This window comes from Salmo salar, chromosome ssa06, assembly GCF_905237065.1.
Source record: "Salmo salar chromosome ssa06, Ssal_v3.1, whole genome shotgun sequence".
In the NCBI taxonomy this organism is placed as follows: Eukaryota; Metazoa; Chordata; class Actinopteri; order Salmoniformes; family Salmonidae; genus Salmo; species Salmo salar.
In genome coordinates, this window is record NC_059447.1 from 1,072,501 (window position 1) to 1,091,169 (window position 18,669).

At 45.6% G+C, this 18,669-nt stretch overlaps 1 protein-coding gene across 1 annotated transcript in view; it reads right to left on the reverse strand.

The window, feature by feature from the left end:
* Positions 1-18,669, reverse strand: part of LOC106595051 (protein CLEC16A-like) — a 76,316-nt gene that overhangs the window by 33,303 nt on the left and 24,344 nt on the right. The window contains 3 exon segments of the mRNA XM_045719549.1: positions 2,239-2,341; positions 10,818-11,016; positions 18,344-18,439. Of these exon segments, the coding sequence (XP_045575505.1) occupies positions 2,239-2,341; positions 10,818-11,016; positions 18,344-18,439 (398 nt within the window).

Sequence of the window (18,669 nt, forward strand, 5' to 3'; positions counted from 1 at the left end):
ACTAGATAAACAATACTAAACCCTCCCCCTGGACTAGATAAACAATACTAAACCCTCCCCTGGACTAGATAAACAATACTAAACCCTCCCCTAGATAAACAATACTAAACCCTCCCCCTGGACTAGATAAACAATACTAAACCCTCCCCTGGACTAGATAAACAATACTAAACCCTCCCCTGGACTAGATAAACAATACTAAACCCCCCCTGGACTAGATAAACAATACTAAACCCTCCCCTGGACTAGATAAACAATACTAAACCCTCCCCCTGGACTAGATAAACAATACTAAACCCTCCCCTGGACTAGATAAACAATACTAAACCCTCCCCTGGACTAGATAAACAATACCAAACCCTCCCCTAGATAAACAATACTAAACCCTCCCCCTGGACTAGATAAACAATACTAAACCCTCCCCTAGATAAACAATACTAAACCCTCCCCTGGACTAGATAAACAATACTAAACCCTCCCCCTGGACTAGATAAACAATACTAAACCCTCCCCTGGACTAGATAAACAATACTAAACCCTCCCCTGGACTAGATAAACAATACTAAACCCCCCCTGGACTAGATAAACAATACTAAACCCTCCCCTAGATAAACAATACTAAACCCTCCCCTGGACTAGATAAACAATACTAAACCCTCCCCTAGATAAACAATACTAAACCCTCCCCTAGACTAGATAAACAATACTAAACCCCCCTGGACTAGATAAACAATACTAAACCCTCCCCTGGACTAGATAAACAATACTAAACCCTCCCCCTGGACTAGATAAACAATACTAAACCCTCCCTTAGATAAACAATACTAAACCCTCCCCTAGATAAACAATACTAAACCCTCCCCTAGATAAACAATACTAAACCCTCCCCTAGATAAACAATACTAAACCCCCCCTGGACTAGATAAACAATACTAAACCCTCCCCTGGACTAGATAAACAATACTAAACCCTCCCCTAGATAAACAATACTAAACCCTCCCCCTGGACTAGATAAACAATACTAAACCCTCCCCTGGACTAGATAAACAATACTAAACCCCCCCTGGACTAGATAAACAATACTAAACCCTCCCCTGGACTAGATAAACAATACTAAACCCTCCCCCTGGACTAGATAAACAATACTAAACCCTCCCTTAGATAAACAATACTAAACCCTCCCCTAGATAAACAATACTAAACCCTCCCCTAGATAAACAATACTAAACCCTCCCCTAGATAAACAATACTAAACCCTCCCCTGGACTAGATGAACAATACTAAACCCTCCCCTGGACTAGATAAACAATACTAAACCCTCCCCCTGGACTAGATAAACAATACTAAACCCTCCCCTAGATAAACAATACTAAACCCTCCCCTGGACTAGATAAACAATACTAAACCCTCCCCTGGACTAGATAAACAATACTAAACCCTCCCCTGGACTAGATAAACAATACTAAACCCTCCCCTAGATAAACAATACTAAACCCTCCCCTGGACTAGATAAACAATACTAAACCCTCCCCTAGATAAACAATACTAAACCCTCCCCTGGACTAGATAAACAATACTAAACCCTCCCCTGGACTAGATAAACAATACTAAACCCCCCCCTGGACTAGATAGACAATACTAAACCCTCCCCTAGATAAACAATACTAAACCCTCCCCTAGACTAGATAAACAATACTAAACCCTCCCCTGGACTAGATAAACAATACTAAACCCTCCCCTGGACTAGATAAACAATACTAAACCCTCCCCTGGACTAGATAAACAATACTAAACCCTCCCCTGGACTAGATAAACAATACTAAACCCTCCCCTGGACTAGATAAACAATACTAAACCCTCCCCTAGACTAGATAAACAATACTAAACCCTCCCTCTTGGTGTGTGTGTGTGTGTGTGTGTGTGTGTGTGTGTGTGTGTGTGTGTGTGTGTGTGTGTGTGTGTGTGTGTGTGCCTCTTCCTCTGTGTGTGTGTGTGCGTGTGTGTGTGTGTGCATGTAGTGTGTGTGTGTGTGTGTGCCTCTTCCTCTGTGTGTGTGTGTGCGTGTGTGTGTGTGTGCATGTAGTGTGTGTGTGTGTGTGTGTGTGTGTGTGTACCTCTTCCTCTGTGTGCGTGTGTGTGTGTGTGTGTAGTGTAGTGTGTGTGTGTGTGTGTGTGTGTGTCTGTGTGTGTGTGTGTGTGTGTGTGTGTGTGTGTGTGTGTGTAGTGTAGTGTGTGTACCTCTTCCTCTGTGTGCGTGCAGCGGCAGCAGTCTTCTCTTCGTCAGTGATATTCTGTTCCGTCAGCGTGGACTTCCCTTTGTCCATCACCACCATCTCTATCTCTGGAGGACACACAGCCTGTTATTACACCACCAGGACACACAGCCTGTTATTACACCACCAGGACACACAGCCTGTTATTACACCACCAGGACACACAGCCTGTTATTACACTATAACACACAGCCTGTTATTACACCACCAGGACACACAGCCTGTTATTACACCACCAGGACACACAGCCTGTTATTACACCACCAGGACACACAGCCTGTTATTACACCACCAGGACACACAGCCTGTTATTACACCACCAGGACACACAGCCTGTTATTACACCACCAGGACACACAGCCTGTTATTACACTATAACACACAGCCTGTTATTACACCACCAGGACACACAGCCTGTTATTACACCACCAGGACACACAGCCTGTTATTACACCACCAGGACACACAGCCTGTTATTACACCACCAGGACACACAGCCTGTTATTACACCACCAGGACACACAGCCTGTTATTACACTATAACACACAGCCTGTTATTACACCACCAGGACACACAGCCTGTTATTACACTAAAACACACAGCCTGTTATTACACCACCAGGACACACAGCCTGTTATTACACCACCAGGACACACAGCCTGTTATTACACCACCAGGACACACAGCCTGTTATTACACCACCAGGTCACACAGCCTGTTATTACACCACCAGGACACACAGCCTGTTATTACACCACCAGGACACACAGCCTGTTATTACACCACCAGGACACACAGCCTGTTATTACACCACCAGGACACACAGCCTGTTATTACACCACCAGGACACACAGCCTGTTATTACACCACCAGGACACACAGCCTGTTATTACACCACTAAAACACACAGCCTGTTATTACACCACCAGGACACACAGCCTGTTATTACACCACCAGGACACACAGCCTGTTATTACACCACCAGAACACACAGCCTGTTATTACACCACCAGGACACACAGCCTGTTATTACACTATAACACACAGCCTGTTATTACACCACCAGGACACACAGCCTGTTATTACACCACCAGAACACACAGCCTGTTATTACACCACCAGGACACACAGCCTGTTATTACACTAAAACACACAGCCTGTTATTACACCACCAGGACACACAGCCTGTTATTACACCACCAGGACACACAGCCTGTTATTACACCACCAGGACACACAGCCTGTTATTACACCACCAGGACACACAGCCTGTTATTACACCACCAGGACACACAGCCTGTTATTACACCACCAGGACACACAGCCTGTTATTACACCACCAGGACACACAGCCTGTTATTACACCACCAGGACACACAGCCTGTTATTACACCACCAGGACACACAGCCTGTTATTACACCACCAGGACACACAGCCTGTTATTACACCACCAGGACACACAGCCTGTTATTACACCACCAGGACACACAGCCTGTTATTACACCACTAAAACACACAGCCTGTTATTACACCACCAGGTCACACAGCCTGTTATTACACCACTAAAACACACAGCCTGTTATTACACCACCAGGACACACAGCCTGTTATTACACCACCAGGACACACAGCCTGTTATTACACCACTAAAACACACAGCCTGTTATTACACCACCAGGACACACAGCCTGTTATTACACCACTAAAACACACAGCCTGTTATTACACCACCAGGACACACAGCCTGTTATTACACCACCAGGACACACAGCCTGTTATTACACCACCAGGTCACACAGCCTGTTATTACACCACCAGGACACACAGCCTGTTATTACACCACCAGGACACACAGCCTGTTATTACACCACCAGGACACACAGCCTGTTATTACACCACCAGGACACACAGCCTGTTATTACACCACCAGGACACACAGCCTATTATTACACTAAAACACACAGCCTGTTATTACACCACCAGGACACACAGCCTGTTATTACACCACCAGGTCACACAGCCTGTTATTACACCACTAAAACACACAGCCTGTTATTACACCACCAGGACACACAGCCTGTTATTACACCACTAAAACACACAGCCTGTTATTACACCACCAGGACACACAGCCTGTTATTACACCACCAGGACACACAGCCTGTTATTACACCACCAGGACACACAGCCTGTTATTACACCACTAAAACACACAGCCTGTTATTACACCACTAAAACACACAGCCTGTTATTACACCACCAGGACACACAGCCTGTTATTACACCACCAGGACACACAGCCTGTTATTACACCACCAGGACACACAGCCTGTTATTACACCACCAGGACACACAGCCTGTTATTACACCACCAGGACACAAAGCCTGTTATTACACCACCAGGACACACAGCCTGTTATTACACCACCAGGACACACAGCCTGTTATTACACCACCAGGACACACAGCCTGTTATTACACCACTAAAACACACAGCCTGTTATTACACCACCAGGACACACAGCCTGTTATTACACTAAAACACACAGCCTGTTATTACACCACCAGAACACACAGCCTGTTATTACACCACCAGGTCACACAGCCTGTTATTACACCACTAGGACACACAGCCTGTTATTACACCACCAGGACACACAGCCTGTTATTACAACATCAGGACACACAGGCTGTTATTACACTAAAACACACAACCTGTTATTACACCACCAGGACACACAGCCTGTTATTACACCACCAGGACACACAGCCTGTTATTACACCACCAGGACACACAGCCTGTTATTACACCACCAGAACACACAGCCTGTTATTACACCACCAGGACACACAGCCTGTTATTACACCACTAAAACACACAGCCTGTTATTACACTAAAACACACAGCCTGTTATTACACCACCAGGACACACAGCCTGTTATTACACCACCAGGACACAAAGCCTGTTATTACACCACCAGGACACACAGCCTGTTATTACACCACCAGGACACACAGCCTGTTATTACACCACTAAAACACACAGCCTGTTATTACACCACCAGGACACACAGCCTGTTATTACACCACTAAAACACACAGCCTGTTATTACACCACCAGGACACACAGCCTGTTATTACACCACCAGGACACACAGCCTGTTATTACACCACTAAAACACACAGCCTGTTATTACACCACCAGGACACACAGCCTGTTATTACACCACCAGGTCACACAGCCTGTTATTACACCACCAGGACACACAGCCTGTTATTACACCACCAGGACACACAGCCTGTTATTACACCACCAGGACACACAGCCTGTTATTACACCACCAGGACACACAGCCTGTTATTACACCACCAGGACACACAGCCTGTTATTACACCACCAGGACACACAGCCTGTTATTACACCACCAGGACACACAGCCTGTTATTACACCACCAGGACACACAGCCTATTATTACACTAAAACACACAGCCTGTTATTACACCACCAGGACACACAGCCTGTTATTACACCACCAGGTCACACAGCCTGTTATTACACCACTAAAACACACAGCCTGTTATTACACCACCAGGACACACAGCCTGTTATTACACCACCAGGACACATAGCCTGTTATTACACCACCAGGACACACAGCCTGTTATTACACCACTAAAACACACAGCCTGTTATTACACCACCAGGACACACAGCCTGTTATTACACCACTAAAACACACAGCCTGTTATTACACCACCAGGACACACAGCCTGTTATTACACCACCAGGACACACAGCCTGTTATTACACCACTAAAACACACAGCCTGTTATTACACCACCAGGACACACAGCCTGTTATTACACCACCAGGACACACAGCCTGTTATTACACCACCAGGACACACAGCCTGTTATTACACCACCAGGACACACAGCCTGTTATTACACCACCAGGACACACAGCCTGTTATTACACCACCAGGACACACAGCCTGTTATTACACCACCAGGACACACAGCCTGTTATTACACCACCAGGACACACAGCCTGTTATTACACCACCAGGACACACAGCCTGTTATTACACCACCAGGACACACAGCCTATTATTACACTAAAACACACAGCCTGTTATTACACCACCAGGACACACAGCCTGTTATTACACCACCAGGTCACACAGCCTGTTATTACACCACTAAAACACACAGCCTGTTATTACACCACCAGGACACACAGCCTGTTATTACACCACTAAAACACACAGCCTGTTATTACACCACCAGGACACACAGCCTGTTATTACACCACCAGGACACACAGCCTGTTATTACACCACCAGGACACACAGCCTGTTATTACACCACTAAAACACACAGCCTGTTATTACACCACTAAAACACACAGCCTGTTATTACACCACCAGGACACACAGCCTGTTATTACACCACCAGGACACACAGCCTGTTATTACACCACCAGGACACACAGCCTGTTATTACACCACCAGGACACACAGCCTGTTATTACACCACCAGGACACACAGCCTGTTATTACACCACCAGGACACAAAGCCTGTTATTACACCACCAGGACACACAGCCTGTTATTACACCACTAAAACACACAGCCTGTTATTACACTAAAACACACAGCCTGTTATTACACCACCAGGACACACAGCCTGTTATTACACCACTAAAACACACAGCCTGTTATTACACCACCAGGACACACAGCCTGTTATTACACTAAAACACACAGCCTGTTATTACACCACCAGAACACACAGCCTGTTATTACACCACCAGGTCACACAGCCTGTTATTACACCACTAGGACACACAGCCTGTTATTACACCACCAGGACACACAGCCTGTTATTACAACATCAGGACACACAGCCTGTTATTACACCACCAGGACACACAGCCTGTTATTACACTAAAACACACAACCTGTTATTACACCACCAGGACACACAGCCTGTTATTACACCACCAGGACACACAGCCTGTTATTACACCACCAGGACACACAGCCTGTTATTACACCACCAGAACACACAGCCTGTTATTACACCACCAGGACACACAGCCTGTTATTACACCACTAAAACACACAGCCTGTTATTACACTAAAACACACAGCCTGTTATTACACCACCAGGACACACAGCCTGTTATTACACCACCAGGACACACAGCCTGTTATTACACCACCAGGACACACAGCCTGTTATTACACCACTAAAACACACAGCCTGTTATTACACCACCAGGACACACAGCCTGTTATTACACCACCAGGACACACAGCCTGTTATTACACCACTAAAACACACAGCCTGTTATTACACCACCAGGACACACAGCCTGTTATTACACCACCAGGACACACAGCCTGTTATTACACCACTAAAACACACAGCCTGTTATTACACCACCAGAACACACAGCCTGTTATTACACCACCAGAACACACAGCCTGTTATTACACCACCAGGACACACAGCCTGTTATTACACCACCAGGACACACAGCCTGTTATTACACCACTAAAACACACAGCCTGTTATTACACCACCAGGACACACAGCCTGTTATTACACTAAAACACACAGCCTGTTATTACACCACCAGAACACACAGCCTGTTATTACACCACCAGAACACACAGCCTGTTATTACACCACCAGGACACACAGCCTGTTATTACACCACCAGGACACACAGCCTGTTATTACACCAATAAAACACACAGCCTGTTATTACACCAATAAAACACACAGCCTGTTATTACACCACTAAAACAGACAGCCTGTTATTACACCAATAAAACACACAGCCTGTTATTACACCACTAAAACACACAGCCTGTTATTACACCACCAGAACACACAGCCTGTTATTACACCACTAAAACACACAGCCTGTTATTACACCACCAGAACACACAGCCTGTTATTACACCACCAGGACACACAGCCTGTTATTACACTATAACACACAGCCTGTTATTACACCAATAAAACACACAGCCTGTTATTACACCACCAGGACACACAGCCTGTTATTACACCACCAGAACACACAGCCTGTTATTACACCACCAGGACACACAGCCTGTTATTACACTAAAACACACAGCCTGTTATTACACCACCAGGACACACAGCCTGTTATTACACCACCAGGACACACAGCCTGTTATTACACCACCAGGACACACAGCCTGTTATTACACCACCAGGACACAAAGCCTGTTATTACACCACCAGAACACACAGCCTGTTATTACACCACCAGAACACACAGCCTGTTATTACACCACCAGGACACACAGCCCGTTATTACACCACCAGGACACACAGCCCGTTATTACACCACCAGGACACACAGCCTGTTATTACACTATAACACACAGCCTGTTATTACACCACCAGGACACACAGCCTGTTATTACACCACCAGGACACACAGCCTGTTATTACACCACCAGGACACACAGCCTGTTATTACACCACCAGGACACACAGCCTGTTATTACACCACCAGGACACACAGCCTGTTATTACACTAAAACACACAGCCTGTTATTACACCACCAGGACACACAGCCTGTTATTACACCACCAGGACACACAGCCTGTTATTACACCACCAGGACACACAGCCTGTTATTACACCACCAGGACACACAGCCTGTTATTACACCACTAAAACACACAGCCTGTTATTATACTAAAACACACAGCCTGTTATTACACCACCAGAACACACAGCCTGTTATTACACCACCAGGACACACAGCCTGTTATTACACCACTAAAACACACAGCCTGTTATTACACCACCAGGACACACAGCCTGTTATTACACCACCAGGACACACAGCCTGTTATTACACCACCAGGACACACAGCCCGTTATTACACCACCAGGACACACAGCCTGTTATTACACCACCAGGACACACAGCCTGTTATTACACCACCAGGACACACAGCCTGTTATTACACCACCAGGACACACAGCCTGTTATTACACCACCAGGACACACAGCCTGTTATTACACCACTAAAACACACAGCCTGTTATTACACCACCAGGTCACACAGCCTGTTATTACACCACCAGAACACACAGCCTGTTATTACACCACCAGGACACACAGCCTGTTATTACACTAAAACACACAGCCTGTTATTACACCACCAGGACACACAGCCTGTTATTACACCACCAGGACACACAGCCTGTTATTACACCACCAGGACACACAGCCTGTTATTACACCACCAGGACACACAGCCTGTTATTACACCACCAGGACACACAGCCTGTTATTACACCACCAGAACACACAGCCTGTTATTACACCACCAGGACACACAGCCCGTTATTACACCACCAGGACACACAGCCTGTTATTACACCACCAGGACACACAGCCTGTTATTACACCACCAGGACACACAGCCTGTTATTACACCACCAGGACACAGCCTGTTATTACACCACCAGGACACACAGCCTGTTATTACACCACCAGGACACACAGCCTGTTATTACACTAAAACACACAGCCTGTTATTACACCACCAGAACACACAGCTTGTTATTACACCACCAGGACACACAGCCTGTTATTACACCACTAAAACACACAGCCTGTTATTACACCACCAGAACACACAGCCTGTTATTACACCACCAGGACACAGCCTGTTATTACACCACCAGGACACACAGCCTGTTATTACACCACCAGGACACACAGCCTGTTATTACACTAAAACACACAGCCTGTTATTACACCACCAGAACACACAGCTTGTTATTACACCACCAGGACACACAGCCTGTTATTACACCACTAAAACACACAGCCTGTTATTACACCACCAGGACACACAGCCTGTTATTACACCACCAGGACACACAGCCCGTTATTACACCACCAGGACACACAGCCTGTTATTACACCACTAAAACACACAGCCTGTCATATGGGTGGGGGATATGAATCGTAATAATGTAGTCATGTGAAAACACCAGGAGAGATGAGAGACAGGCGGAGAGGTGAGGAGCACAGGGTGAAATGGTGTCACAGTGGAGACCGGGGGGGGGGAGACCGCAGGCGTAACCGTGGGAGACCGCGGGTAGTGACAGTTGTAACCGTGGAGACCGTAGTGAGTGACAGTGACAGGCTTAGTCTCCAAACTGGATTTTAGTGTTCAGATGAAAAAAACGGACCTATTAATTCAGTCTTCAGGGAGAAGACAGCGAGATACTGATCTACAGGTCTGCGTTTTATATTCATTTGACTAGAATTTAATCTATTGAGGTATTTTTTATAATTTATTTCAGAGGGTGACAGTTTGGAGAGGAGGGCCACTGCCGCACTGGCTACTGGGTAGGTAATCACAGGGTGGTGATGGGATATGTAGTTCTCCTGTCCTGTACACACACTCACACTCACCTTCCATCTCCCCACTTGTCCTGCTGCTTCCCTTACTGCTCCCTTCTGTACCTTTAGCCTTCTCCCTCTCCCTCTCGCTGTCCTCCAAGCCCTCCTCTCCTCCTCCCGGCCTCTCCTCTTCCTCCTCTTCTCCCAGGTTCTTATAGTTGGGGCGTTTCTGGGCTCGCTTGCGCCCCCGATTGCAGGACAGCTCCAGAGACCGCTCCAGAGACTCAGGAGGCTTGGTGAAGCGACGGACGCCTGCACTGACCTGGAGAGACAGAGGAAGGAAGGAAGGAAGGGAGGGAGGGAGAGAGGGATGGGGGGGAGAGAGAGATGGGGGAGAGAGAGAGAGGGAGGGAGGGAGGGAGGGAGGGAGGGAGGGAGGGAGGGAGGGAGGGAGGGAGGGAGGGAGGGAGGGAGGGAGGGAGAGGGAGAGCGGGGAGGGAGGGAGGGAGGGAGGGAGGGAGGGAGGGAGGGAGGGAGGGAGGGAGGGAGGGAGGGAGGGAGCGAAAATGTTAAACACACAATGCTCATAGATGAAAGACAGTCAAGGACTTTGTAACTTTGTATAGTCTGGGTGGTAAATTCTGTCTCCATTTTGTATAGTCTGGGTGGTAAATTCTGTCTCCATTTTGTATAGTCTGGGTGGTGAGTTCTGTCTCCATTTTGTATAGTCTGTTTGTTAGCTACTGATCAACAACAAGTGGCCAACCAGAGGACAGTTCCTGGATCAGTTGGCCAACCAGAGGACAGTTCCTGGATCAGTTGGCCAATCAGAGGACAGTTCCTGGATCAGTTGGCCAATCAGAGGACAGTTCCTGGATCAGTTGGCCAACCAGAGGACAGTTCCTGGATCAGTTTATTAGCTACTGATCAACAACAAGTGGCCAACCAGAGGACAGTTCCAATTCATCCCAAAGAACTTCCATGGGGTTAAGGTTAGGACTCTGTGCAGGCCAGTCAAGTTCTTCCAGTAAGAGTTTTAACAGGACCCACCACAGAACAGAACAGTCTTCCATTGACTGACAGTAACAGTCAATGGAAGACGACAATATCTAGGCCCGAGTTGAGCTACGTGACCACAGTGTGTGTGTGTGTGTGTGTGTGTGTGGTTGGTTCATCTTCTAATCTTCGGCCTGTCATTTCGTCTAAGGCTGTCATCCATTAACCACAATACACCACTGCTAACAGGAAGTGATCTCGCCTGCTGAGAAGAGGCCTGTTAAGCTGGTGTGAGTTTAGAGTAAACAGGCCCCTGGTGTTTGGAGGTGTGGGGGTGATGGTGTGTGTGTAATAATAATAATCTCCTTATCTCCTCTAGATATAATTTTACATAAACAACGACATGTTTTCAGCTGGAAGAAATCCCCCCCCTTTTAAAAAATGATCTGGATCTTCCTGGTGCAGACAACGGACAACAGTCTACTTTCCATCCCATAAGGAAGTGAATTAATTAATTAATTAATGAACGTATGTGTGAATGAATTTACATATGGTATAAACAACCTTAATGTGATATTTCAGTTTTTTATTTTATTTTAATACATTTGCTAAAATGTCAAGAAACCTGTTTTTTACTTTGTTATTATGTTGTATTGTGTGTAGATTGATGAGGAGGGGGGTGGAGGGGTAAAAACAATTTAATCCATTTTAAAATAAGGATTTATTAATGTAATAAAACGTGGAAAAAGTCAAGGGGTCTGAATACTTTTCCCGAATGCTACTGTAGCAGACACATCACCAATTAGAGATTACAGTCACGTACACAAACAATCCTCCACTTTTAAAACTGCACCACATTCTAGGAACCACGTTTTGTTGCATTGAAGGTGTGTGTGTGTGTGTGTGTGTGTGTGTGTGTGTGTGTGTGTGTGTGTGTGTGTGTGTGCTTGCGCAGCAGGTGTACAGCCAGTCTGCAGCAAGCAGGTTATGGTAAACCACTCACGTTTAGAAGAAGGAAAATGATAGCCACAGACCACACACACGTAAGACACACGCAAGACAGTCACATCGCATGTTCTTCACCAGTGAGAGAGGCCGTGTTGTTACCAAAACAAATTATGACGCAGAAATGAACACCGTGTGTGTGTGTGTGTGTGTGTGTGTGTGTGTGTGTGTGTGTTACACACCTGATGTAAGAGCGAGAGATAGACACAGTTGAAGTGGGAAGTGTACATACACTTAGGTTGATGTCATTAAAACTCGTTTTTCAACCACTCCACAAATGTTTTGTTAACAAACTATAGTTTTGGCAAGTCGGTTAGGACATCTACTTTGTGCATGACACAAAGTCATTTTGTCAACAATTGTTCACAGGCAGATTATTTCACTTATAATTCACTGTATCACAATTCCAGTGGGTCAGAAGTTTACATACACTAAGTTGACTGTGCCTTTAAACAGCTTGGAAAATTCCAGAAAATGATGTCATGGCTTTAGAAGCTTCTGATAGGCTAATTGACATCATTTGAGTCAATTGGAGGTGTACCTGTGGATGTATTTTAAGGCCTACTTTCAAACTCACTGCCTCTTTGCTTGACATCATGGGAAAATCAAAAGAAATCAGCCAAGACCTCAGAAGAAAAAAAGATTGTAGACCTCCACAAGTCTGGTTCATCCTTGGGAGCAATTTCCAAACGCCTGAAGGTACCACGTTCATCTGTACAAACAATAGTACCCAAGTATAAACACCATGGGACCAAGCAGCCGTCATACCGCTCAGGAAGGAGACACGTTCTGTCTCCTAGAGATGAACTTACTTTGGTGAGAAAAGTGCAAATCAATCCCAGAACAACAGCAAATGACCTTGTGAAGATGCTGGAGGAAACAGGTACAAAAGTATCTATATCCACAGTAAAATGAGTCCTGTATCGACATAACCTGAAAGGCCGCTCAGCAAGGAAGAAGCCACTGCTCCAAAACCACCATAAAAAAGCCAGACTACGGTTTGCAACTGCACATGGGGACAAAGATCATACTTTTTTGGAGAAATGTCCTCTGGTCTGATTAAACAATACAAGAACTGTTTGGCCATAATGAGCATCGTTATGTTTGGAGGAAAAAGGGGGAGGCTTGCAAGCCGAAGAACACCATCCCAACCGTGAAGCACGGGGGTTGCAGCATCATGTTGTGGGGAAGGTTTGCTGCAGGAGGGACTGGTGCACTTCACAAAATAGATGGCATCATGAGGAAGGAAAATGATGTGGATATATTGAAGCAGCATCTCAAGACTTCAGTCAGGAAGTTAAAGCTTGGTCACAAATGGGTCTTCCAAATGGACAATGAACCCAAGCATACTTCCAAAGTTGTGGCAAAATGGCTTAAGGACAACAAAGTCAAGGTATTGGAGTGGCCATCACAAAGCCCTGACCTCAATCCCATAGAACATTTGTGGGCAGAACTGAAAAAGTGTGTGTGAGCAAGGAGGCCTACAAACCTGACTCGGTTACACCAGCTCTGTCAGGAGGAATGGGCCAAAATTCACCCAATTTATTGTGGGAAGCTTGTGGAAGGCTACCTGAAACGTTTGACCCAAGGTAAACAATTTAAAGGCAATGCTACCAAATACTAATTGAGTGTATGTAAACTTCAGACCCACTGGGAATATGATGAAAGAAATAAAAGCTGAAATAAATCATTCTCTCTACTATTATTCTGACATTTCACATCTTTAAAATAAAGTGGTGATCCTAACTGACTTAAAACAGGGCATTTTTTTACTAGGATTAAATGTCAGGAATTGTGAAAAAACTGAGTTTAAATGTATTTGGCGAAGGTGTATGTAAACTTCCGACTTCAACTGTACATACAAAAACACACACACACACACACACACACACACACACACACACACACACACACACACACACACACACACGAAACCGTCAGCGCAAAAGTCTTGACTGACTGTTAGGCTGAGAGCCATACCCTTTACAGACAATACACAGTTTAGATAGCTAATACCCAGAATGCTTGGTTCCTCCACCCCCATATAGATTGGGGGGGGGACCATAAGCCACCTTGGGTTCATCCTGTCTTTATCTGCACCTTATCTTAACCCCCCCAGGAACCTGGCCTAATTTCCCAGATGCCAGGATGTCTAAGGGCCACTGAGGCCTTTGTTCTACTGCTCTCTAGCACAGTTACAACCACCCTACATCCTGTTACTGGAACACCAGCTGTACCGTTTCAAAAGCACAAAGTCAACCAGTTGTTTGCTCCAGATATATCTAGTAAAACCATACGCCCAGATTAGCTGCAGGGTGCTAGAGTGGATACCATGAAACAACACAGCATTAGCAGGAGAGAATTATCTTACCGTTTGTTCAGTAAATAATTGTTTTAAATATTCAAATAAAATAAAAACTGGTAAATGTGTAATTTCATCTATTCACAATGGAGAGAGACGAGAGAAAAGGAGTGGGAGAATAACAGATGCAATGTGTCTGAATGATCATGTCTGAATGATAATGTCTGAATGATCATGTCTGAATGATCATGTCTGAATGATAATGTCTGAATGATAATGTCTGAATGATAATGTCTGAATGATCATGTCTGAATGATCATGTCTGAATGATAATGTCTGAATGAGATGTGAATAACAGAAGCAATGTGTCTGAATGATCATGTCTGAATGATCATGTCTGAATGATCATGTCTGAATGATAATGTCTGAATGATGATGTCTGAATGATAATGTCTGAATGATAATGTCTGAATGATGATGTCTTCATGTTGGTTTGAATAACAGATGTGTCTGAATGATAATGTCTGAATGATAATGTCTGAATGAGATGTGAATAACAGAAGCAATGTGTCTGAATGATAATGTCTTCATGTGATGTGAATAACAGATGAGTCTGAATGATAATGTCTTCATGTGATGTGAATAACAGATGAGTCTGAATGATAATGTCTTCATGTGATGTGAATAACAGATGAGTCTGAATGATAATGTCTTCATGTGATGTGAATAACAGATGTGTCTGAATAGTAATGTCTTCAACAGCACTCCACCAATCAGGCCTTTATGGTAGAGTGACAAGACAGAAGCCACTCCTCAGTGAAAGGCACATGACAGCCCACTTTGACTTTTCCAAAAGGCACCTAAAGGACTCTGACTATGAGAAATAAGATTCTCTGGTCTGATGAAACCAAGATTGAACTCTTCGGCCTGAATGCCAAGTGTCACGTCTGGAGGAAACCTGGCACCATCCCTACGGTGAAGCATGGTGGTGACAGCATCATGCTATGGGGATGTTTTTTTCAGCGGCAGGGACTGGGAGACTAGTCAGGATCGAGGGAAAGATGAACGGAACAAAGAACAGAGATCCTTGATGAAAACCTGCTTCAGAGCCCTCAGGATATCAGACTGGGGCGAAGCACACAACAAAGACAATACAGGAGTGGCTTCGGGACAAGCCTCTGAATGTCCAGGAGTGGCTCAGCCAGAGCCCAGACTTTAACCTGTTTGAACATCTCTGGAGAGACCTGACAATAGCCGTGCAGGGACACTCCCAATCCAACCTGACAGAGCTTGAGAGGATCTACAGAGAAGAATGGGAGAAACTCCCCAAATACAGTTGTGCCAAGCTTGTAGCGTCATACCCAAGAAGACTCAAGGCTGTAATCGCTGACAAAGGTGCTTCAACAAAGTACTGAGTAAAGGGTCATGAATACTTATGTTTCCCCCCAAAAAAATAAATAAAGTTTTTGCTTCGTCATTATGGGGTATTGTGATGTCATTATGGGGTATTGTGATGTCATTATGGGGTATTGTGATGTCATTATGGGGTATTGTGTGTAGATTGATGAGGGGAAAAAAACAATTTAATACATTTTAGAAAAGGCTGTAACGTAACCAAATGGTGAAAAAGTTAAGGGGTCTGAATACTTTCCGAAGGTCACTGTATGTGTGTGTGTGTGTGTATATATATATATATACTGCTCAAAAAAATAAAGGGAACACTTAAACAACACATCCTATATCTGAATGAAAGAAATAATCTTATTAAATACTTTTTTCTTCACATAGTTGAATGTGCTGACAACAAAATCACACAAAAAGAATCAATGGAAATCCAATTTATCAACCCATGGAGGTCTGGATTTGGAGTCACACTCAAAATTAAAGTGAAAAACACACTACAGGCTGCTCCAACTTTGATGTAATGTCCTTAAAACAAGTCAAATTGAGGCTCAGTAGTGTGTGTGGCCTCCACGTGCCTGTATGACCTCCCTACAACGCCTGGGCATGCTCCTGATGAGGTGGTGGATGGTCTCCTGAGGGATCTCCTCCCAGACCTGGACTAAAGCATCCGCCAACTCCTGGACAGTCTGTGGTGCAACGTGGCATTGGTGGATGAAGCGAGACATGATGTCCCAGATGTGCTCAATTGGATTCAGGTCTGGGGAACGGGCGGGCCAGTCCATAGCATCAATGCCTTCCTCTTGCAGGAACTACTGACACACTCCAGCCACATGAGGTCTAGCATTGTCTTGCATTAGGAGGAACCCAGTGCCAACCGCACCAGCATATGGTCTCACAAGGGGTCTGAGGATCTCATCTCGGTACCTAATGGCAGTCAGGCTACCTCTGGCGAGCACATGGAGGGCTGTGCGGCCCCCCAAAGAAATGCCACCCCACACCATGACTGACCCACCGCCAAACCGGTCATGCTGGAGGATGTTGCAGGCAGCAGAACGTTCTCCACGGCGTCTCCAGACTCTGTCACGTCTGTCACGTGCTCAGTGTGAACCTGCTTTCATCTGTGAAGAGCACAGGGCGCCAGTGGCGAATTTGCCAATCTTGGTGTTCTCTGGCAAATGCCAAACGTCCTGCACGGTGTTGGGCTGTAAGCACAATCCCCACCTGTGGACGTCGGGCCCTCATACCACCCTCATGGAGTCTGTTTCTGACCGTTTGAGCAGACACATGCACATTTGTGGCCTGCTGGAGGTCATTTTGCAGGGCTCTGGCAGTGCTCCTCCTGCTCCTCCTTGCACAAAGGCGGAGGTAGCGGTCCTGCTGCTGGGTTGTTGCCCTCCTACGGCCTCCTCCACGTCTCCTGATGTACTGGCCTGTCTCCTGGTAGCGCCTCCATGCTTTGGACACTACGCTGACAGACACAGCAAACCTTCTTGCCACAGCTCGCATTGATGTGCCATCCTGGATGAGCTGCACTACCTGAGCCACTTGTGTGGGTTGTAGACTGCGTCTCATGCTACCACTAGAGTGAAAGCACCGCCAGCATTCAAAAGTGACCAAAACATCAGCCAGGAAGCATAGGAACTGAGAAGTGGTCTGTGGTCCCCACCTGCAGAACCACTCCTTTATTGGGGGTGTCTTGCTAATTGCCTATAATTTCCACCTGTTGTCTATTCCATTTGCACAACAGCATGTGAAATTTATTGTCAATCAGTGTTGCTTCCTAAGTGGACAGTTTGATTTCACAGAAGTGTGATTGACTTGGAGTTACATTGTGTTGTTTAAGTGTTCCCTTTATTTTTTTGAGCAGTGTATATATATATATATGTGTGTGTGTGTGTGTGTGTGTGTGTGTGTGTGTGTGTGTGTGTGTGTGTGTACTCACCGTGTTCTTGTGTTGTGTGAAGACAGACAGGTCTCCATTGAAGATGACTTCAGCCAGAGAGTTGACCAGCGGCTGGTAGTGGATGATGAGAAACACCTAGAGACATACCCAACCAAAATAACAACGTTCATATGCAGTTTTACCTCTGTATGTCCATCCCTACGGTGAAGCATGGTGGTGGCAGTATCCCTACGGTGAAGCATGGTGGTGGCAGTATCCCTACGGTGAAGCATGGTGGTGGCAGTATCCCTATGGTGAAGCACGGTGGTGGCAGTATCCCTATGGTGAAGCATGGTGGTAGCAGTATCCCCTACGGTGAAGCATGG